Source organism: Aythya ferina (assembly GCF_964211825.1).
Source record: "Aythya ferina genome assembly, chromosome: 7".
NCBI classification, from domain to species: Eukaryota; Metazoa; Chordata; class Aves; order Anseriformes; family Anatidae; genus Aythya; species Aythya ferina.
Genome location: NC_140302.1, coordinates 28,550,417 through 28,574,095, shown reverse-complemented (window position 1 = coordinate 28,574,095; position 23,679 = coordinate 28,550,417). Strand labels below are relative to the sequence as shown.

Sequence of the window (23,679 nt, the reverse complement as noted above, 5' to 3'; positions counted from 1 at the left end):
ACTCTTTTATATTCATGCTTCCTTAGGTTTCATGCAATTTATTAAGTTTTCAGCCTTGCCCGCAGCAAAAAGGATAAACAAAAGCAGATGTGAGACTGTGAGACTTTTTTTTTTTTTTTTTTTTTTTTTTAAGGGCCCGCCAACCTCCTGCAAAGTGTGCATCCAGCTGGACGAAGCACAGACCAGTCGCGCTGCCCTCTCCTCCTGGAGCAAGCTCCACGCCAAGCCGTAAGAGCACATGCCATGACCCATGGCGCGTTGGGTAGCTCTCTCCTCTTTGGAAAAAAGTTGTTCCCTACCTTCTATTTCTGAAGATTTTGCTAGAAATGTGTTTTGTTGGTCAAGGGCTAAGCAATCCACAAGAACAAAGGGGCCTGGAGGATGAGCAGGAGATTGAGGGTGACATGGCCCTACCTGGTCACAGGGGACACAGGGACGGACTTCGGGAGCATTTCCACCAACAAAAGGCAGAGCTATCGAATTTGGTATTGCTCAGTGGGGGATAACCAACAGATTACTTCTTCACTGCATCTTCACTGAAGGGCTCACGTTAACATTAAACAAGGAGAAGCTTCAGGAAAATGTGTGTGCAAGACCTCATAATCCTCACAAAAGAGGAGGAATTGTGTTGCTGCACAGGAGTTGCCGGAAAAGCTCAGGGATCTATGAATGGGTTTCCAGAAGACGGTGCCTCCACACAGGCATCACACGGAGGACACAACCACACAGCAGAGTACGTCCCAGTGTGTTACCTGGGCCCATGCATGGTGCCAGCCAGGTTAAAGCCAGCTCCCGGCTGCAGGCACGTAACAGAACAGGTTGGGCTTGCGTGGGGCCAGCTCAGGGAGCGGGTGGAAGAACCACATCGGTCTGTGCACCCGTCCATCCACACACACCTCCAGTTAAAGGCTGTTTGGGAAATGGATATGGAAGGCTACGGCACTTCCTACCATAACACAGCTTCCCCTTTTATTGTTGCAGCCTGAATTCTGGAGATGGAAACCATCTAATAAACACTTACACTACCCGGTCTTTATTTTAACACAGAGGCTGTCTCTCTCCCAACAATCTCCCAAGACCCGACAACCTCACATCCTCGAGATTCAAAGGATGCAAAATTCCCCTTAACAAACAATGGGTTGCAGGTTCCCTCACTCTGGTACCCCATCGTTTCAAAGAAAAAGATTCAGCTATTTCCTATTTTGAACAAACCAAGAAAGCCTCTGAAACAAACCACTTAACCCCCCCTGTTACAGCAGCTGTTTCTCAAACATTAACAGCTTGCAGATTAAAAGTCTAGGAAGGCAAAAAGGGGTGAGAAGGGAAGGGGAGGGGGGTAGAAAATCCCAGCTCACAAGGTGCAGCTGAAAATAACAAACGGCTTTGAAACCAGAAGGGCAACTCAGCCTTACTCCAGCGGCGCTAGTGAGCACCCACATAATGAATTGGGGATTCCCCGTGTCATGGCCGGCTCAGAGCGCGAATCGCAGAGTTCCAGCGAGGATCAATAACTGTCAGAAGGAGAAGAAAGTGAGCACTAAATTCGCTCGCCTTTCATCTTCAACAAATGGAACAGAAAATCTGATGGATGACAGAACCTTTCGTTTCTATAGCGTTCTTGTTGAACTAAAGACTAGTGACACTGAGATGATTTTCGACATGCGCTTCTTCAGATTCAGAAGCAATTATAAAAATAAAAATAAAAGAGTGCCATTACAAAAAAAAAAAAGCCTCCAAACTAAAAGTAATAATTCAGAAGGGGAGGTTAAATAAAAAATATTAATGAAAGCCTGTGCCAATGGTCAGCCCCTAGCATGCAAGAGTGCAGAGTTTTGGAAGCATGGAGTACATTAAACACAACACACCCCTTGCCTCCCCCGTAATTAAGTTAGAGATGTGAGAGCAAAAGCAATAGAGGCTGTCTGCTTAGTTTCTCTGCTTGGCAGGGCACCACACACACATGCACACAATTTCTCCTATCCTCCATTTGTGAAAGGGAAGAAAGAAAGAAAAAAAAAAAAAAAAGCCCAAATGAACAGATAAACACAAAAAAACAAGAAAACAAAAAAATCCCAGATTTCAAAGAACGAACATGCTACTGCTCAAAGAAATGCCAAAATCTCTTCTCCATCCTTTTATTCTACTGTAGACAGTCACTCAACCCATCAGGAAAATTATATTAAAACAACAACAACAACAACAGAAGGGAGACAGGACCTTTTGTACAATCCAGCTGGCTTCTGTACCTTGACTTTCATATCAGATATTTATTTTGGCACGCGGGTAGTGGGGTTAGGGGAAACATCTCTGGACACCTCGACATACTTCTCCGTGGTGTAACAGTTCAGAGCACTGAGGTACACCTCTGATTGCTGCCCATGAATGCTGAACATGCAATATAATAACCTACAGTACCTTTGCCTTGTACAATATCACACAAACAAGCCACAGGGCAAGAAGGGGGAAAAAAAAAAAAAAACAACACCAGGTAACCACCAACTCCAGTCCCAGCAAAGAACGTGATCAGTCTTCAGCTTTATGATGTGGATTCAGCCAAAGAGGTGGTGTTACTCAAAACCACTGCTCACAAGGCCTTGGGACCATGACGCTTTCTTTTAGTTTGCTGTCATGACCGGGTGGGCTGCAGGGGTCTCCTGCACTGGGAAACAGCACCTGCAGCCTGCGTGCAGGGTATGTGCCACAGGACCCAGCTCAGAGAGGCATCTTTCCACCACTGAAATGGAAACTTAAAAGCCTGCAAAACAAATGCAGTGACTCAACTGGGTCTAAGGGTTCGCTATAAAGTTCAGAAATTGCCCTGCACGTACTAATTCAACCTTATGGCTAGTGTGTGAGAAGGTTATATGTGCTTTCTCAGGGGAATAAAGATATTAAATGACTAGCTCAGAGACACAAGACTAGCTGATGGCAGAACTGGCAATAATAAAAATTAAAAAAAAAAAAAAGCAGAGAATGAAAAAGAAAAAAAAAAAAAAAAACTCTGGCCCTTGTATTTTAATCCAAACAGGCCACGACACACAAAACCGAGATTAGCACGGGCTCTCTAGTATCATCTAATGCCTACCACAGACTCATTGTCTTTGCAGCTCCCCGCGCGGGCTCTGCACCACACCCCGCGGCTTCCCGCTGACGCCCCAGCATGCCTGCCCGACTGCAGCCCTGCGCCTGTGCCTGAGCCGCCCAGCCCTGGGCTGCACTCCTCAGGAGACCTGGAGAGCCAGGAACCCAGTGACACCACTGCACTGGGCTCCTCTGAAACCATAAGGGTTTCCCCATACGTTTCTACAGCCTAATTTCATTCAGTCGTTTCAGGAGCAAGGCTGGGAGTAGCTGCAGTCTGCTGGAACATTTAGGAAAAGAGGCTCCTTCAGATATTCCCCAACTTCGATCCCATCCTAAAAGAGGTTTAGCAGTGGCCCATCTGAAAATCTGCATCACCTAACAGAGGGAGAGTGCTGTCTGGCATCCAATGTCAGACAATTCTGGTATCTCAATCAAATTCTGGTTTGAGAAACGAGGCCTCGTCTCCATATGAAAAAGATAAATCAATCCAGAATACCCAAATGCAATTTTAAAGGAGAGTATCTATTCTAGATCAAATACAGATGCAGAATCCACAACTTCAGATTATCAGCGTCTTCCCGGGTTAGCTGAACCTACTTTGGAAGTGAATTACTCCATGCTAGGCAGCGGCGCCCTTGCTCTCTAACAAAAGCACCCTCACGCAGGAGCTGCCCTGAAGTAACTACTCGAGAGCAAACCCGTGTGTAGTGGAGCCATTGTTTCACACAGACTGGAGCCTCTCACCGCCCTGTCCCTCCCTAAAAGCCATAAAATGTTCCCGACACAGACGGGCTGCCTTGCCACACCTCACAGATCAGGGTTCCTGGGGCTGGGTTGCGCTGCTGCTCGCAGCAGGCCAAGCGCAATGAGATGCCACCGTTAGACGAGCAGCACCTCGCAGCCTGGATTTTTTCACCTTCACTGAAGGTTACTTTTTCTTGCTTCCTGGCCTGTTTTGTACAACATCCTGCAAGCATATGTTAAAACGAACCGAGGCAATCGGTGTCATCTCCAGACAGGGTCTCCACGGCACATCTCACAAGGCTGTGTGTGACGTTTCCAGCACTCAGCGAGGAGCACCTACCTCACAGGGCCGCAATCCCAGGCTGATTGCACAATGACAGCAAGCGCCAGGAAAACTCCACGTCTAATGTGGGAGCTGACACTGACTCACTGTGTGGGCTTGGGCGAGCCACTTAACCTCTCTGCATCTCAGCTTTCCTGCCCATAAATGACGGTAACGATGCCGAGCTCCCTCTTCCCCCCAGGGACTGATACGGAGCCTTGGTTTTGTACGGCACTTTGGAAACATGAAGTGCTACACAAGTGCTAAGTACCATTATCTGGAACATCCACCGTCACCTCCACGTACGTGTGCAGCAGATGCTGGTGAGAAGTGGCCCATGGGGAAGACTCCAGTCAAATTCAACACATGCGTTTACCCCAAGGTGTCACCAGGAAAACGGCATAAGGATGGCTTGAAGTCCCCTCCTCACAGAAACAGGAATGATTTCTCGCACAGCATTTACCCACTGAAAGGGCACCGCAGAGCCTTACGGGAGCCCACTCATCCCTCACAGACAGGTACAGCTCTCCAGTGACTGCCCAGCAAGAGGAGGGAGAGTGCCTGGCTTTGGTGACTGTATCTGAAATCTGTGGCAATTTTCCATCACGCCTCCAAATACTCAACCAGAAAAACAGGAACATTTCTCTGAGCTCTTCTCTCCCACCTGTAACAGCACCACATGGCCCTACCTCCCCAGCCTGGGTCAATAAACCCAGGACAAGCACGGCAACGTGAAGCATCCAAACCCTCACACCGCCCTGCCTGTCCTCACTCCAGAAGGCGGACAAGCAACATTCAGCTCTTACAAAGAGCTGGCAAACGGGACTGAGCCTGCTCCTTGCCTTGCTAGTTTCCCAGCTTCCACAGGTTGGATTTAGGTCCCGCCAAAGGGACATGAGAGCACAAAAGCCAAGCTCCATGGGCTCCTCTGGGCACATCCTAGAGGGAGGGTGGGAGACAAAGCGAAGTGGATGCCCAGCTGCTTAGGCTTCATAAAAACCCGTTTTGTGGCACCCAACGTTATAAGAGGACATAAAAGATACTGGTTCTTCTTGGACAGCTGAGCTGCAGAGTGCTGAAGGGTTACATATGCTACATGCATTTACAAAGAGCATTTCCAGTGTCCCCATCTCTCCCCACCTACAGGTTCATATAAACTAGAAAATTATCTGTTTGCTAATTAGGACATCTAGGAAAAATTGGCCCTGAAAATTACTGACAGCAACTAAATGGATACTTAGATGGGCTATACGGCTATCTAGAGGCCATCTCAGGAACGTGTTCTGTGGTGTCTCTACAAACTGTTTCACGTGGACCAGCAGTTAACCTCTCAAGGAGACAAGAAAGAGCAGGGAAGCAGCGAATCTGTTGAGCACTATTATTATCAGTAATGAGTTTCAAATTGAAGTTGATGGTTATGCATGAGTAGATAGGGGTAGAAATTGCAAAACAGAGCTAAGAAAATACTTCGAAATACTTACGCTAATATTTTCCTTCTCTGTTTACATAATGGACAAAACAATGGCAACCTGAGAAATTCATTAACCGACAAATCTAACTGCTTTCTGTGGCCATACAAGCAAAGTTGGTGGTAAGCTCACTTGCCAAGATGGTGAATTTTTTGCAACTACTGGAGAATCTTCGTGGAAAATAAACCTTTATTAATTAAGAGCATCATTTGCTGCTCCATGCAGGGAACGGAAACACATCGCATGTTCCCCGTGGCTGCACAGAAGAGCTCCAGTGCTGACTGGCTCTGAAGAACTGCTCGTGGATGATCTCCAAGACTCAACGCTGAAACTCGTGCATGAGTAACAAACAGCATTTCAAGAAAAATCACGATCTCTTCAGTGATCATTAACTAACAGGAAGCAAAATTCATTTGGCTGCACGAATAATTAATTAGAAATTATTAAATCCAGCCCTACTTAGGATACTTACCCGGGGACCCAAGTGCTACAACATGTCAACGACTTTTGTTTTCTAAATCTCTGAAAGCAGTTATCAATTCAAAACACACCCAGAGCCAGATTTTCCACGCAGGACCTGGTGTGCGTTTCAGCGCCCAGTGTCTCCAGCCTTGGCCAGCCTGAAAAGGGCAGCAACTCACCCTCCTGGCTATGATCTGCACAGCCAGCCTTTTTCAAAGAGCCCGTGGACACTGCAGTTATTTTTACCCTCTTCCCTCTCTCCCATCAGTGCACAATGCTCGGGGAAGGATCTGGGGAGCAACAGCCTACTTTTCCCTTCCTTATTACACTTGAGAGCGCGTCTGTCACCTAGAAATTTTGGGAGAAGCCCGTCCTTGAGCACAAGTTTTGCTGTGTTACAAGTTTCCAGTACTGACGGAGGAGGCAATTTCCTGCCTGGCAGGAAGACACGGAGCAGACCTCCCTCCGCTGCTCCGTCTCCTGTTGGACTGCAGCAGGAATGGCTGCGGAGGAAGGGGATGGGGGCAGGGGAACCAGAGGACTGAAAGCAAGAGAAAGTGCGGGGCTGCAAACATGCATCCGAACACAAAGCAGCTGGAGGATGCGGGGAAACAAAAATGGGATGCATTATTATTCCATAAATTAAGTTAAAGCAACCTCAGCACGTCCCAGAGCTTTAATACCAGGCTGCTGCGCACCGAGCAAGTTGGCTTCCAGCCTGCAAAATGTTTCAACTTCACTCGGCTGAGGCGAGACCCACGTTTATTAGAACAGGTTTATCTTCCTGCAAATAAACCTCAACAGCTTTTGCGCCCTGAAGAAGCAACTTCAGTTTGTCGCCTCCCCCTCCGTGCCTCAGCCCACAACAAACCATACATTCAAGCTGCGATGAGTAAGGAATTACCAGGCGCAGCTCTCTGAACCGTGCCCACACAGGGCTGGTATGCAACAGGTTTCAGTGTTTGTTTTTGTAATAAGTGAGGCAAAAGTAGTTTAAGACAACTCAGCTCCTCTTCTCGCCTCTCTCTTCTTTGAAGATGGTCTCTTATTTTGAGATTTAAGCAGAATTGTTAAGCTGTTAAATAAAATAAAGGGCATTCCCTGTCTCGGATTTCAGCATGTTCCAAATAATAGATAACTTTAAAATATTCAAGTTTGCCTCTGTTCCATGAAGAAATGCTAATAAAAATTAAAATGCAACCTCCACCTACACATTTTCCCCACTTTAACATCTACCTGTCCACCTCATAATCTAACTTTTCCTGATAAAAGAGCAAAAGAAAAAAAAAAAAAGCTTTCCAGAAACAAAGTGAAAACTAACCAAAATTTAAGCAGCATAAAGCTCAACTTGAACAGCAGACAAGTATGTGGAGAACAGCGTGACCTTTCCTTATCACCCACTGACATGCTTAATCGTTTCCAAACAAAAATGCTATTTTCTGCCACTTCTTCTTTCTGCAAGCACCTCCAGAGCCTGCCTGGCTAGTAAACAGTTAATCTCCCAATATCCCCTGCTGCCTGCGAAAAATCACGGAAACAATTGAGACATTGTCCAGTGAACAAGACTCCCAGGGACTGACATTTTTGTTTATGTCCCAGTTCTCAGCCTGTCAATTTTCACTACGAACGTTAAAAGCCCGGCTCGCACCAATACAGTCTGCCCTTGGCTGAAAAGGCTCCACTTCATTTATTTTATTAAAGCTATGGTCTGTTTATGATTCAGAGCTCTCCCCATCCGAGGACCTGCTGGTCCCATCCCCCTGCCTTCCCTTCTGCCCTGCAATAGCCACTTCCTAACTCCGAGGAGACTTTGCAATGCCTCTTTCTGAGAGAGTGCCAGGAAAGAAAAACCCGACACGTATGTTAAATACCGGTGTTGGTACTTTGTTGGGGTAAGGAAATGCACTATGGCTTCCATTTCTTTACTCTCGTCCCTTAAAATAGCTTATGATTATTAACTGGGGTAGGGTAGAGGGGAAGGGAGTTGGATACCAACCCGGAGTGGCAGGAACTTCAAAAAAAAAAAAAAAAAAGAAAAGAAAAAACCACACAGCCACTCCCGGTACCCAGCAGCAAAATAGAAAATACATGTAATGGAGTAAAACAAACATCTTGGAGCAAAGCAGCATTTTCGCTGTTGCTCCCTGGCTGCGTTTCCTGTCTGCGTTTTCATAATGACGGGAGCGTCAGGCCCAAAATACATCCCTCTCCTTCACCCCCGCCGCTCTCCCCCCATTCCCAGCACTTTTTTTTTTTTTTCGTTACGCTCTCAATACTTTATCTCCATGAAAAGCACACACAGCGGTCACCAGCGTTTCCTGTTTGCCGAGTGTGCTTTAACTATATCACACCCTACGCTGCTGCGCTGGAATGCACAGCATATGGCATTGTGAAAGGGTTTACTGTCGAATAATGGCAGCAATGCAGTCCTGCTGGTTTATATCAAACCCTGTCACTCTCTTCACGGAGGTCTCTCTCTTGCTCTCCGAGAGGCGAGGTAAAACACACACACACACACACACACACCCCATGCTACTTCAAGCCTCACTTAGGACCTCAGCAGAAGCAGGATCAAGACCCGCAAAGTCAAGGCTAGATTGCAACTTAGAAAGTTGTGACTTGCAGCCACTCGTGATTTGCTTCCACTCCCAGAATATCCGCAGGATGTTGCATCCCTCCCCAGGTGTACGAAGGGGCCGTGAAGAAGTTTTTAGCTCCTGGCTGTGGCTGGTTCCTGTGGGCACACACAGCCCCCGTGCCAGCAGCCAGCATGGGCTACGGACCGCTGCGTGCCCGAGGCCCTGCCAGGGGGTGGCAGGGCTGCGAGCCTCAGCGACCACCTAAACCACATCCAGGAGAGCAGTTTAGTCTGTCCCTGCTTCCAAAAATCAGCACTGATATATTTGTTTATGAAAACATCCACTCAAAAGCCAAACACACGCCACCGCCTTTCACTTTGGGTCAAAGTTTCAGAAATGCATTCTTGTTAAATTGCTCAGAGGTTTATTTTTGTTTGTTCTGCGTTGTGTTTTTTTTTTTTTTTTTAAGCAAGTTTAAAAGAAAAGGACTATCAAATAAATAAATAAAAGTGCTGCTTCCAACTGCAGTCAGGTTTAACTAAGAAACTCACAAAGGTTATACTTCAAAGTCTTTTTTGTGCGGATCTTGAAATGCCTTCCCATGCCTGGATGCATTCGGCCAGCAGACGCTGAAATAAGAAGCAATACTTTTAAAGCCCATTGAAATGCACCCATCCACCCTCCCTTCATAAAAGGAAGCCTTACTTAATAGGCATTTATTATTGCTGAACTAGGGTTGAAAGTTCAGTGTCCTTATAGACCAAAATTATCAAGATTTCTGAGTTTGCAGCCCACGTTTAAGTCCTAATGAGCTATTGTACCACACTCACTGCTATTAACTCTTTGATGTCAGGGACTCCGTGTTGCTCCTTTCGGTGTCTCACAGGTGTCCAAGGGAAAAAGTGCAGCACTCACCTGTACTGGAGGTGAACAACTGTATTTTTTGCCCTTAGTTCCCTCCAGCACGACAAGGAAAGACAACTACAGCATTAAACACGCATGCCAAAGACAGGATGGCCCAGCAGTTAGGACTGTGAACTTGGAGCCCAGGGACCTGTACATCACTCCCAGCTGTGTTTCAGTCCCACACGGAGAACACATTAGCGTTCTGGGAAAGGTGCACGAGGATGATGATGCCCATCACACCACACAAGTCCAGCAATCACACCGCTGCCTTGTCTCATGCTGCATAGTCCCCGTCTGCCCAGGACCCGAGGTCTCTGGGGAACCACTTGCCTTCTGCAAGTAGCTTGTTTACTAAATCTTCTGAAACACAGGTAGCAGGAAAGTGATAATAAAATGATTTTAAATTTGCACCTAGCACTTTGACCTTCTCATTTTGCAGTCAGAGGCGGCACCATTAACAGGCTTGGGAGGTGCTTGGGAAGAGGAAGGTCCCCAACTACCAGCCCCAGACTGAGGTGCCTGACCCCAGCTGCCAGCAAACAGGAGCAGGAGGGTATTTAAATGAAAAGGCATGAGCCCAGCTCAGCACCCAGGAAAGAAGCAGCCAAGTTGTCCAGAAAGCCAACAGGGTGCCATTCTCTGTGGCCATTCTCCTCTTGTGTTGGGGCTGGGGCTGCTCCCTGACATCTCACCATTTACTCATCCCACAGATGCCCAAGCGCTGCGATCTGAGGTGTCCAAACAGTCACCTACACAGAAACATGGCTTAACAGTCCATCTCGCTGCGAGTGGACACTCCCTGGACGTGCTCCGGGCATGACGAGCAGAACAAGTTACTGCAGGGCGAGCTTCACCCTAGGCTTCCAGCAGCCCTGCCACAGGAACTGCCCAGGCACACACTCAGCACTGGAACAGATGTGGGAAACTTCGCCTTCAGTCCAAGTGGGATCTGCTGCCTCACGTTCACCCCTCAGGCAGCAACTGTGGAGCAACTGGCATGCCTCGGATCCACACCAGAGCTTATCCCAAAGTAACCTGTCCTGATGACCAGGACAGGTTATTTCATGTCCAGCGAACAACTTCCCTCCAAAGAGCTCAGCATGCCTGAAAAGCACCAGGACGGGGAGTCAACAAGGAGCAGGTTACAGCTTTAGCAATTCAAGACTCCTGCTTGCTTCATATTAATTAACCATGGAGATGTAGACATGGCCAACAAGCAGTGAAAGTTCTACCACCAGGGAAAGCTCTGGTGCACTTCAACCACTTTGGGTTTTCTAATGGTTCCCCTGTGCTTCCACACAGCTGCTTGGCAGGAAAAGCATTCAGGGCTGTATATGCAAACTAAGAAAGTTTTGAGGCTTTCAGGTCCCTTCACTCTGCTCTCCTCCCTCCGACACCATTTCCATATTACAAGGAAGTTGTGGCCCCATAACAGACAATACTGATATCGCTGAGCTCTGCAGATGTACAACGGGACAGACTTCTGTTGTTTTGTCTTTCTTCTCCCAGACACTATTGGTCGGGGGAGAAGACAACAGATTTCATGCATTTCCCAGTGAGTAACAGGAGGCCAAAACCCTCCTTTATACTCACAACATATAGCCTTAGCTCCAGGAAGAAATATATCACAAGGACAAGCTCCAAGGGAGAAGAGCTCAGGACACGTTATTCTGTCCCTTCCTCTCTGTCCTTTCTCAGTATTTGCTAGATGGGGGAGAGGCCAAATCCACGACCATCTCTCAGGAAGGGTTTGTTTTTATTTATTTCTTTTTTTCATACAGATGTTCAATTCCACTGTCCCGATTCAAAAAGCATCACTATACAAGAAAATACTTTGAGCACATGCTTAAATGCTGTCCTGAGCATGGACAGGCATCAGCTCATGTGTAATGATTTCTTGAACCAAGGCCTAAAAAGTAAAAAGGAAGGGGAAGGGGAAGCTAGTTTCCACAGTAATAGTAGTCGAGAAGTCTTTGAGTCTTGCCAACAGGAAAAATGCATGTTAGAGAGCTGCTCCACTCTCCTAGGAAACTAGTACAGACCAACATCTTCCTGCAAGCCAGTGCAGCAAGGCCTGCGGACACAGACGAGTCCTTAATTTGCATTAAGAGCAAGGTAGAGAGTTAGGGTCGCAAAGGGGAAAATAAATCAATAGATAAATAAAATAAAATAAAATAAAATAAAATAAAATAAAATAAAATAAAATAAAATAAAATAAAATAAAATAAAATAAAATAAAATAAAATAAAAGTGCTGTGCTAGGATTTGGTTACTTCTTAGATCCATCAGAGCATCAGGGAGGCAAAGCAGGAAGCCCTCTACATCTGATGTGCACACATACATCTGTCCAAACCATACATGTGCCCAGGTTTGGCACCAGCCCATCACTCATTCTCTTTCTCCTTGAGAGGGGAGCCTGACTGCAGAGCTACCATTTGCTGGTTCAGCTCCCCAAAACTTCCCAATTCTGAGAGAGAAAAAATAAGGCACATCTGCCACAAGCATTCACGGACATGCAGGGTCTTCCTAGAGCATAAACAGCACTGTAAGTAACGTTCTTCTAAGGTCCAACATATGTTAAAACTTTAGGTTTAGATCTGAAAAACTACCTCTTTTTTATTTTTTTTCTCTGTCAGGTCACATTTGGTGGTGTTTTTTTTTTTTTTGTTTTCTTTTTGCGCTCCTCTGAAAATGTGGATATGGAAGTCAGTGGCTCAAAATGACCTTGGGAAAGTTATTTCACATCTTTCTAGCTGCACTGGTAAAATGGAGCCATGAGCAGTGCTTCCCTGGCTCAGGAGATTCTGCTCATGATCTGATAGCTGATTTTGCTCACCGATCTGTCAAGTACAAGTGCAGCTTCAATGCGAGCTCCCCTGGAACCAGCCCTGGTTCCAGCCAGCCACAGAAACAAAAGCAAAGTCTGTTGTACAACATTTTCAGCGTAGCTTCATGAAACTAGGTACTGAACACTGTTTGGAGAAGAGATTAGGGGATTAGTTGTTTTATGAAGGCATCATTCCTAGCTTTTTGCAACATCTCTAATTCTTCAAAGGCTTTCCAAGGTGGGTCTGCCTCCTCCCTGTAGGTCTGCACAGGACCGAGGAAGCATGCCTCCTTCTCGTTACACAGCAGCTCACTAAGCAGCTCCGGGTCCTTCTGCAGGAGAGAGCACAGGTGCGTACAGTCTGCAAAGTGAAGTGTTTGATGAATAATCCAATCCCAAACCGCCCGTACTGCTGAGAGGAGCAACAATCCCAGGCTTGAGCAACTCGGCAAACAAATAGTCCTGAGCCCAGCCATGCCAGCTTCCTTCCTCTCTTTCTAATGGTAAGTACGTGCTGTTTTCTTTACTACAGCACCTGGACACAGCACACAGATCTTGTTTAGACAGAAAATAGGAGGTTTCAGTTCAAGTGGGCTCGTCTGCATGGGGAAGTTTTTGTGCGAGGGCTCGAGCGTGAATTAGAAAAAAAACAGAGAATAACTATTTCGAATTATCTCTCCGTGTGGACACTCTCATTCAGCACTAAGAGTTCCTTTGTGTGATTTAGCTTAATCCGTTTCCAAAGCGGATTAAGTTAAACAGCACAAAGGGCCTCTTACTGCTGAATGAGAGCGGCCGCATGGAGAGATAATGAGGAATAGCTATTTGGAGACAGCTACTTCCACCAGCTATTTGGGCTTTTCCACCAGCCCAAGGCTACACCAGGAATGTAGCAATTCGGGAAAAAATGGTGTGGTAGCCTCATCGTGCCTGCTACGCCTCCTGCTACTTGCTCTGCTGACAGCAGGGCCTCTGGATCCCGACACAGCTATGTGAGTTAGTCCCTGTTCCCTCAGCTCCCACACATATCTAGCTACGGATGGGCCACACGGGTAGATGGACCTGCAGCCAGTGGCCACACCAGGCCTGCAGGCCTCAGCACATGTCCTCGTTGATGTGACCAACACAGCCAGGCTGCTGCAGCCCTCATGCTTGGCCCAGTGTGCTCCCTTGGCTCCTCCCAGCATGGCAGCCACACCGCAGGAGACTGGGTGCCTAATCTGGGGCCCACGCAAGTCCCCACAGGCTAATCTAACATGTGTGCTCCAGCACAATGCACGCTGCCTTGTGACTGAATCCTTTTCAAATCACAGCCTGGGTTCCTCTGTGCTAAAACAGTCTCCTGAAGCCTCTTTCCAACATAGGTGTCTACCTTGAAACGCCACTCTCTGCAGCTCTGCTGTACCCCTAACTAGTCAGCGAGAGATGGGATTTAGATACTCAGTTGCATCACACTCAGGACACAGTGCTTATTTTATAAACGGAAGATACAAGAGGGGAGCCTGCAATAGATGCATTTCTAGCCAAGCTGAAGACTGTATCATTATATTTTACTTAACGCTTTCTGATGAGCAAGCGTTCGCGAATCTCCACTGGGCAGCCAGAGCCCTATGAATGCCCCGCACCAGGTTCTCCAAACCCGGCCACATAATTCACAAGAAACAAATGCTCTGCAGCACACACCAACACACCGACCCAGCTGCCTTCTCCAAGAGCACCGCTTAGGGTTGCCAGCTCCTAGGATTTCATAGCCAGTCCAGCACTACTTGCTATTTTTCCTTAAAGCGCAGTAGCCTTGAAGTCAAGTGTTTAGGGAAGAACCTCAGCCTCCACTTACAGCACACAGCAAGCCCCTGAACTGCTGCAGAGAAAAGTTTGAGAATGTGAGCGGAGTATACCCTGCAGGCTCAGGAACCAGAGAACAAATAAAGAGAATACAAAATGTATTATTTAAGAAACAGAAAACAAACAAAAAAAACCCACACCAAAAAACCCCCACCAATCCTCATGATCCTTTGAGGCCTGACTCATGATCCTAGAACAATTGGGGTTGGCAGTACTATATGTTTTACAGCATTTATTCACAGCTGAAATATCCCAACATCCAAACACTTCAGAGTTCCTGGAGCTGCTCGCAGATCTCTTGACTGCAACTAAGCGTGACAATTTGTCCCAGCTGCCAATCCAGCCCCAAGGTGTCTTCTGAAGGTGCTTTAGCACTGACTGATGTTTGCAGAAGCGCTAAATCCCTGCGCACTTCACAGTAAGAGTTACAAATCTGCACATTTCTAGAGTCTCAGCCTTCAAGCAGAGGGGTTGCCTCCAAACACTGTAGAGGGTGGACATCATGCCACAGAGTAACAGCAATACCATGAAGCAGTCCCCAAAAGCCTGAACTACTCTGCAAACTTACCAAATTACTAAATGGCTGACTTTTTAGGAGCCCACATTTCTTCTATGCTCTGCCTAAATTCAGGTTTCCCACTTGTATTTAGTGAGTACTGAATATAATGCGTGCTTTATAGGAATCCATCCAAAATAGTTTTATTGGGCTGACGGTAGATAATTCTATACTTAGCCCTACACAGTCAGGTTTGAGCACAGATTTTTAAAATACAATCCTTCTCAATGAAAAAATCAAAAGGAATTAGTGGTGAAAGATTTACCCACAAAATTCTCAGCAAGTTTAATTTGTTCTGTGGCTGAATTCCATGCAGCTCTGAAAATCCAGAACAAGATGTTTGCACACTTTTGGGCATGCATTAATGAAACATCTTGTTTACTTTGCAACTGCCAGAGCAATTAGCTAAATAAAGTATAGAGCATTTAAAAAGCGGAGAGTCACTAAAGGAGCTTTCCAATTAAGTCTGCCTGGGTATTTCTGCAGCGTGAGTCTCCAGGACCTGTGTATTGGGTCCAAGCACCAAAGCGTGACCTACCTGCCATCAGAGGCTGTCAGGGTGCCAGTACAGCTCAGACACCCTCTTGACCCTGGGCATTGACATGAAACACATGCAAATCCTTCCCACCCACCCTTCACCCCACCACCACGCTCCTGCAACTCTCAACATCGGCTGCATGCTCAGGGGATTGCTCTGCACATCTCCACAAAGGTGGATGTCCCATCATGGGCACACACGGCCCGAAATCCAAGAATAGCTCAAGAGGGCACTGTAGAGGAAGAACAGCCTCTCTACAACAAAATATTAAAGACAAACAAAGCAAGAGCTTTAAAAGCCCTCTCGGGGCAATGAGAGTGGAAGTTGCAAGATTGCACTTCTTGGCTGTATGCATATAGGACTGCACTTGTGCTTGGATGCGCCCTGTTTTTGTCCTGGAGTATTTGATGGGATACAAGGCAAAATTTGAAATCTATCACCTTATGATATACTTTCAGGTATTTGTCTTTTTTCAGAGTGCCTAAGTGTGAAATGTGAAAGAAAGAAATTAGGGAGAAGGGAGAGCAGACTGCACATCTTTGACTCTAAACGCTCTGGGAAACAACTCCTGATCCCCCCAAACTAAACTGCCCAGCGGCCACAGACACGCTCTCCACATGTGTCGAAGAGGTTGAGAACAGAGGGTACATTTTTGAGATGGTTTTGCCTTAAGTTTTGCTTGTCATATTATGTTTTGAAAACACATTTTCACCTCCTTAAGCAAAAAAAAAAAAAAAAAAAAAAAAAAAAAAAAAAAAAATTAGATACACTACTGCACAGTGATTCTTTGTTCTTGGGGATTCAGTCTACTTTATGGCTGTGTTCATTACATATTAGAAAACCCAGGCCAAATAGTACTAGAAGTCCTCCCCCAAGGTAACATTTACATTTACTTCAAAAGGCCTCCCTGCAGAAGAAAATGCAGGATTTTTTTTAAAACCTTTAACTGATTTGTAAGAAATATACTGTACCAAACCACCACCATTTTGGGTTCAGACTGTTTTTGCCTGGTACAAAGAAAGCTAAAAGCAAGTCTTTGTGCAGCTGAGACAGCAGGAGGCAGGACCCAGGGAACGGCCTTCACCCATCCTCCTGCCCAAACCAGGGTACAGCTTAGTCAGAATATTTACTTTGCAGAGAACAGGGAAGAACAGCCCTGCATTCCGACGGTCTTAAGAAAAACATACAGATAAAAAAGGGTTTTAAAGCAACTTGCTTTCTGTAGTGAGCAGATCTTGGAGATGCTCATAGGGATATACCACACGTTTGTCAACCACCTGTCCACACTTCACTGGAAAGTTTTCAGGCAAGAATCCTGTTCTTAGGGCACCCACACCTCATCCTTATCACCACAGTAGCTCAAGAAAATAGAGCAGATTAGGTACACTTTGAATATGGGATTTCAAGGCAGCTAGCACCCTACTCGTTTAGAGGCACCCATAAACCACCCAGCTGGGGTCTGCTTTACACCCAAAAACTTATTTTTTAACAAAATCAGAGGTCAGGAAAAAAAAGGGGGGAGTGGAATTAGCCGTAAGAACCTTTCAAAATCCCAGCCTCATAATAGTACTATCCACAGGCTGAATTCTAAATTTTGACCTAGCAAGCTTAATAGCATACTATTAAAACAATTTTTCCCCCAGCTTTCTTTCACCTTTGGACACAGATAAGCAGCATGACTGCGCCAAAGCAAGATGCAAGAGTCTTATAAGACAAGTGAAGCACCTAAATGCAAATAAACACATTGGTCTTAAATGGAGCCTCATGCTGTACCTTCCTCAAGACATGCTGAACATAATTTCAGTTTAATATTCTGTTTCTCATTACAGACCTTGGAGACTCTCTCAAGCACCATGAAAAGCAGTATTAACCCAGCCCTCAGCACTGGGGGCAATCCAGCCAAATTATTCATGCTGGTCTTTTGCTTCCATTTTCGTAGTCTTAACTTAATGTTCTTAACCAAATCTGAAAGGAGCAGGACTTCCGAGTAGTATAGACTTTACTTAAGACATTGTAGACAGCCATGTTCTGCAGTCCTGAGTCATTAAACTAAAAACTCGCACTGAAGCCAAAGGGAGTTTCATTGACGCTGGGCGTAAAAGCTGCAGCCCTGACACAGAGCTCGTGTTAATCAGAGCCAAACACTGAGAAGCAAGAATGTTAACGGAGAAAAAAGAAAGGAAAAGGGAATGGGAAAAAAAAAAAAAAAAAAGAGAGAGAGAGAGAGAGAGAGAAAAGAAGAAAAAAACACACACAATTTCCTGCCCTCTCTTTGTAATCCACCTATAAAGATTAGGCTCAAATCCTGATATCAGAGATATGGGAAAGATAAGAAATGATTTGCAAGAGTTAGCATTTTGCTGTAGATCTTTGGGGCAGCACAACTGATTTCAGGAAGAAAAACTGGCATGGATACACTTGGCAGGTAGACAAGACACAGCAGCGTGGGTGGAGAGCCCGTTTCTATCCTTATAGGTTACGCGTTACAGCCATGAAGAAACACAAAAGCATGCCCATGAAATACCCCTTATTGTTCCCTAAAAAGATTACGGGCATTTTCAGCCATGCAGAACCGGGTCCAGAGCCTGCTGCAAGAGCAGCCAGGTCCCAGGTGCTGCAGGCACGCACAGCAGCGATGAGCCGGGACACCACAGAAACCTGACACATCCCCAGCCAACTGGCATCCGCAGCCACTTCATCTGCTCTCCCCCACTGCCACCTCCCCCGGATGCCATTACCTACTCTAACTTTATTTACCAAAAGAAAAAAGAAAAAAAAAATTATTTTTTTTTTAAACTTCACAGAATGGACGTGGCCTGGGGTGGATGCCAGGAAAAAGGGTGGAAAAAACTGCCTTTATTTATTTAAACAGAACAAGGCAAAACAGTTTGCTGTTAGAAATAAACATTAAACCTTGCAGAAACTGCCCCCCCACACCTCGAAACCCATCGCTCCCCCACCTCGCTCCCTCGCCTCCTCTCCCCTTCAACATTGTAAGTAGCACAAAAGATCACATTACAAATGCCAGCTGTGGCTCTTTTGGAAGGTGGCCTCCATCTCGGAGGTAGTATATGTTCCTCACAGCCTAAGTGGTTGCTATGGTAAATATGCTTTTTATTGAATAGCAGAGTGAAACAGCTTTTAAAGAGACCCATAAGAACCCCATAAATGGTCAAAATACACAGCAGATCAACCTCAGCCTTCCTGGAAACAGGTTTCTCTTTATTTTCCAAAAGGATCCTGATTTTTGAACGGGCAGCGCCCTTTTTTGTGCATGTGTGCCTGTGCTGTCAACTCATCTCCGTTTCACCCACACCCTGTGGAGGGCCTGGGAGCCGGCAGTGGTGATGCTGCGAGCAGGGACCCAGCCAGCCCCGGCACCACGAGCCCCTTGGGCTTTCAAAGCAAAGCCTGAGGGGCAGTGGTAGGTGCTGGTGATGCCCAGCTCTGCTCCCCACCACATCTGCCTGCTGTCCTAGGCTGCAGCCAGCTGAGAAAACCCTCCCGCAAAGCTGTGCCCCCCAGGCAGGCCCGGGCTGAGCTCCCAGCCCCGGAGCCCAGGGAGCGCTCCCGCTTCCAGCCCTACTGCTTAGTCAGGGCATTCAGAAAAGAACTAAAATCAGGAAGTTGTTTTAGTTCCTTTCTTACTAGGAAGAAGGTAACGGCAGGTTTTGATGGCTGCACTGCTCTAAATAAGCAGCCGAACATCTATTCTCCCATTTCTTCCTTCAGCGACAGCCCAAGTGCCCAGGGAGGCAAAACAAAGTCACTCTGAAAATTTGAAGCAATCAGTGCTTTGCCTAAGCAAGTACCAGACCTATGCTCATCACTCTGCCATACTGAGATCTATTTTAGAAGCTATGAAAACCTAGAAGATAGGAGACTTTTTTCTTTTTCTCTTCTTTTTCTTTTTTAAATAAAAAAAAAACTAAGGCACTCATAGCAAAGGCCTGGCACTTCTCAACGTGGAGACAACAACAGAATAACAAACTCCTCACAAACGTTTACTCTGATTTTAAATTTCTAACAGAACAAATGTGTGTCTTGTATGATCTGTCAACTACGTCCACGTTAGACTTTATAACAAAAGATAAAGAACAAGCAGTGTTTCTTGGGATTCACCTTGTCATCCATTAATCATAAAAAAAGGGTTTTAAAAAATCCAAAATTTGATGATAGAGTATTATTGAAGAAATATTCTAACCTGCTCCATACCATTTCTTCAGATGAACACTCAGAGCTAACAGGCCCCGTAACGATAGATTGTGCCAAAACTGGCCATAGGTGAGGATGGGCAAATAAATACTGCCATTCTTGCATAGTGCCATATAAACAAACATTTTTTTAAAAGCCTGTATGGAAGCTATTTTAGAAAATTAAATCACCCCCCCCAGCCTCTCATGCAAATTTGTACTAAAGATTTCAAATTCAACATTGTTTTTGCAATAGAAACAACAACAAAATAACTGAGAGGTTAATAAAAGAACGTTATTATTATCAATGCTACTAAAAAACTACTTATAAATTACTTGGTATTTTGCAGGCAAGTAGTAAACATCTGATAACACTTTTTATACTAGATAAGTCATCACAATGCAAAGAAAGATGTGCTCTTGTGGAACTTAACTCCGCTGACCCTTCCTTTCACCCAGGTAGAATGCTGACCAGTTCTCACAAACCTTCCCTCAAGATTTTGCAATAGGAATAGATTTTTTTTTTTTTTTTATATAAAGCAAAGAGTATAGAACAGGCTTGGTTTTTTGTTCCTTTTTTTTTTCTTTTTTTTTTTTTTTTTTTAGTATGCTTTCCGAAAGTCTCTCTCCATTCATTTCAGTTCAACATAGTCACATGTATAACCAACCTGATCGGACTTCACTTCCACTAAATAATTCTGCAGTATGTTATTTTAGAGCATTTTCAACTTTGTGCTCTCCTAAGAAGCACAGAGCTAAGCATAATGAATGATAATTTCACAAACAACCAAAGAATAGAATATATATTCCCTCCTTTTACCACAGGCTTGTTAGGGTTTGTTTGTTTTGAATCTTTCAGTTCACATAAAAGAAAACTGATGACAATCAATGCGATTAATGTCAAATCCTTTTTTTTTTTTTTTTTTTTTTTTTTTAAACAAAGGAAGAACATCTTCTGCGTTTACTTACAACAATGTGTGCTGGAGATGGAGACCTAGCATCCTTGAGGGCTTGTCTACTCTGAAGGCTCCCTGCCTGAACATCAAGCAGTGGCCATTTCATCTGCAGATACTGGATGGAGGAAACAAAAATGGGAAAAGAAAAATGAGTTCAGAAAAGAAAGGCAAAAAAAATAAATAAACCAAAAACAAATCTTAGGTAACATGGGCAAAAAGATACAAATTAAAACGTATGCACGGAACAGAAACAAAAATTAAGACGACTTCACATGTTTGTGGAGACAAAATCTGTCTAACAATTTCATGCCACTACATTAAAGTTCAGGAATAAGAAAGCACAGCAGATTGCAAAGACAATATTACATTAATTTTATTAATCATAAAAAAATCTAGAAGGGCAAAAAAGCTGCACAAAAGCAAAATACCAAAACCATGGAGAGGATGGGCCAAGGGAGGGGAAGGTAGATTATCAATTATAGGAGAGGGAAAACACCTATCACAGGTTAAGAATACGATCTCTGTATTTAATGGATTGTCTCTCAGCCTTCTTTCAATGCATGCACCACCTTAACTCCTCCAACTTCACACCACTGTGTGAACCCTAAAATCAGAGGTCTGCCCAAAAAGCAATGTGAGGCCACATCACTGTTGGTTCTTAGACTTAGTTTCTCTCTTTTCCACCAGTTCTGGGAGTCACCATGGGTTATTTTCTTCTTGCTCATCGTCAGCAGGAGAGAAACCTTCTGAAGGACAATCCTTAAGGGACTTGCACAGTGTAACTTATTCAATTACACAGCCAAACGTAATAAGCTCTCCAGTTGATGATGCCCAAGACAGAATACGGCCTAGTGCATTTGCTCTCAGCTGCCCTGGACAGGCACTCAGGCAGCCAGACCATATTTGTGTCACTGCCATTGGCAGATAGTTTCAATATACTGCCAGTCTCCAGCATAAAGAGGTGTTGATTCAGAAAGCAAACCAAAGAAACAACAAAAACCACCGTAACTACCCTTCAAGAAGCAGCTGAACGTTCCCATGGACTTAACCAGCATCAAATACCAACTAAATCTTTGGCTCTGGAACATGTCTATCCTCCCACCACACTCAACTACATCACCCAGTGATAACACACTTCCCCCAGAACTGGTGCCCACTTTGCTGCAGCAGCACGGCCCTCTGTTCTCACCAAAACCAGTCCTGCAGAGAAATGAGTGAGCCCCAAACCACTCTTCCATGCAGCACAGATACAATTTCTGCCCCAGCTTTACTCTCCGTGTGGCGCAACACTGTGCCAATGGTTAATATATGATCTCTAAAAGCCCCGGATTGCACTGGAAGAAATGCTTACTACCACATACCTTCAGCCCCCTCCCAGACCTAAGAAAAGCAGCTGTATACATAGATCTGACCACTGAGGATAGTACTGGACTCTGATTGACCTAACAGATCTATTCCTAGAAAATATCTAGAGAAAGAGTTATGTTTACCCATCACTTTGTTTCCTTAAGTAATCTTGATGGAGAACGACGCACGATCAGCCCCTGCCACTCCAGGCTAGCAGCGGAAGCTGTATCTAAATCTCAGCGAAGGAAGGAAGGAGATCTGGTTCCATGCTTTCAGCACATCACTATCACATTTGCTCACGTATGCAAAACATTTGCGAGCATGCAAGGCCAGTTTGCTGCAAGACCATAGGCACCGAGGTGACCAAAAGCAGGAGGATGCATTCCCCTTTCCCATCGCTTGGAGGGCCTGAGATTTCTGAGCTACTGGAATGCAAATAAACAAACCCATACTCTGGATTTGTGCCCCTTTTGAGTTCCTCAAGTTCCAATAAGTCTTGTTTTTATTCATCTTCACATTTGGGATTTCTGCAATGTGGACCAGAATGTTTCAAGCACTTCTTAAAAACAAGAAATAAAACCCAAACAAACCAGAACTAGCCTACCGTAAGTGGCATTGCTAACTCATACAACTTGATTGTAAGCCTCCAGATATTTGATTGCTTGCATCAAATCCCAGCTCTTCAATATAGGTGACCACAACATAAATTTAAAAGTTGAGATTATGCTAAAGTAACTTTCTAACCCTTTGTGGTTTCAAAGAAATGCTTAAAAATGCAACCCAAGTGCACAGAAAATGAACCCAAAGCCTAGGCTGACTGAGAGCTTCTTAACTTCAGGGGAAATCCAATACATTTCAGATTTGTGGATGGCACTATTGAGCAAGTCAACTGATACATTTTTGGAAGTCCATCAGTTGTCTTTCACATGCAGTGACCGTAACACCACCGCATAAAGGGGCATATGGATTTGCAGAAAGGCACAAAAGCTCCCTAACGACAGTCCTGGTGGCTCACAGTGACTAGAGACTTCCCCTGATACTTCAGCTGGGGAGTGAAGTTATTAAATGCTAGTAAAGCAAGTGTGTCATTCTAGAGACTGCATTTTTCTCTTCTTCCAAGGAAAACATCCTCACAGAATGTCTGCCTCATGGTACATGACTGTTTTGGAGAGTGAGGAGTTGCTTCTACCACAGCTGAAGCAGCCAGCTTGCTGGAAGTGGCTGGGAAGCCATCGTCCACCAAAACAAAACAACCGCACTTATTTTTCCATGACCACTTGAGGCTCACGAGCAACTCTGGAATATTCCTACAAACCTGGTGATCCGTGAGGGAGCTCAGGTCAGCGGCTGCCCTAAAAGACAGGCCAAGAAACGCGTGGGCTTCTCTGAGGCTGTCCCCAGGGGCACAGTGAGAGGCACTGACAGGGCAGCGTGAGCAAGCTCACATCAGACCCTGTCCAGCCAGTAATTACTGCAAGGATTGTAAAGCCTTCAAGACTGTCAGCTATGCTTTTTTTTTTTAGCACTAAGTTCCCAGAAGAAGAAACAGTGCAAGACAGCGTGATTGTTCCTGCTCTGCCTCCATCTCATGAGAGCCAGCGCAAGAAACTTCAGGATAGAGCTCAGTGTTACTTTGCTTCTCTGTGCTGTAGACCCTTACAGTTTGGGCTCTCAGTTTAAGTCCTTCCATTACCCACCCCTGCCAAAGCAGGTCCAAAAACTTTCCAGTTCAAATGCTCAAACACAGCCAAAGCCGCTTCTCCTCTGGGACCTAACAGGCTGTGAAAGCCCGTGGCATCCTGCGTGAGCTGGGCTCCGTTTTGCACACATGACAGCTTCCATTGCCAATAT

General features: G+C 45.3%; 1 protein-coding gene across 18 annotated transcripts in view; it reads right to left on the bottom strand.

The window, feature by feature from the left end:
• Nucleotides 1–23,679, bottom strand: part of TCF7L2 (transcription factor 7 like 2) — a 177,585-nt gene that overhangs the window by 93,584 nt on the left and 60,322 nt on the right. For 16 of the 18 annotated variants that reach the window (XM_084526514.1, XM_084526524.1, XM_084526525.1 and 13 more), the window contains one exon: nucleotides 20,495–20,596. The exons of the other annotated variants lie outside the window; for them this stretch is intronic. In XM_084526514.1, the coding sequence (XP_084382640.1) occupies nucleotides 20,495–20,596 (102 nt within the window). The remainder of the gene's footprint in view (nucleotides 1–20,494; nucleotides 20,597–23,679) is intronic. 18 annotated transcript variants of the gene reach the window in all.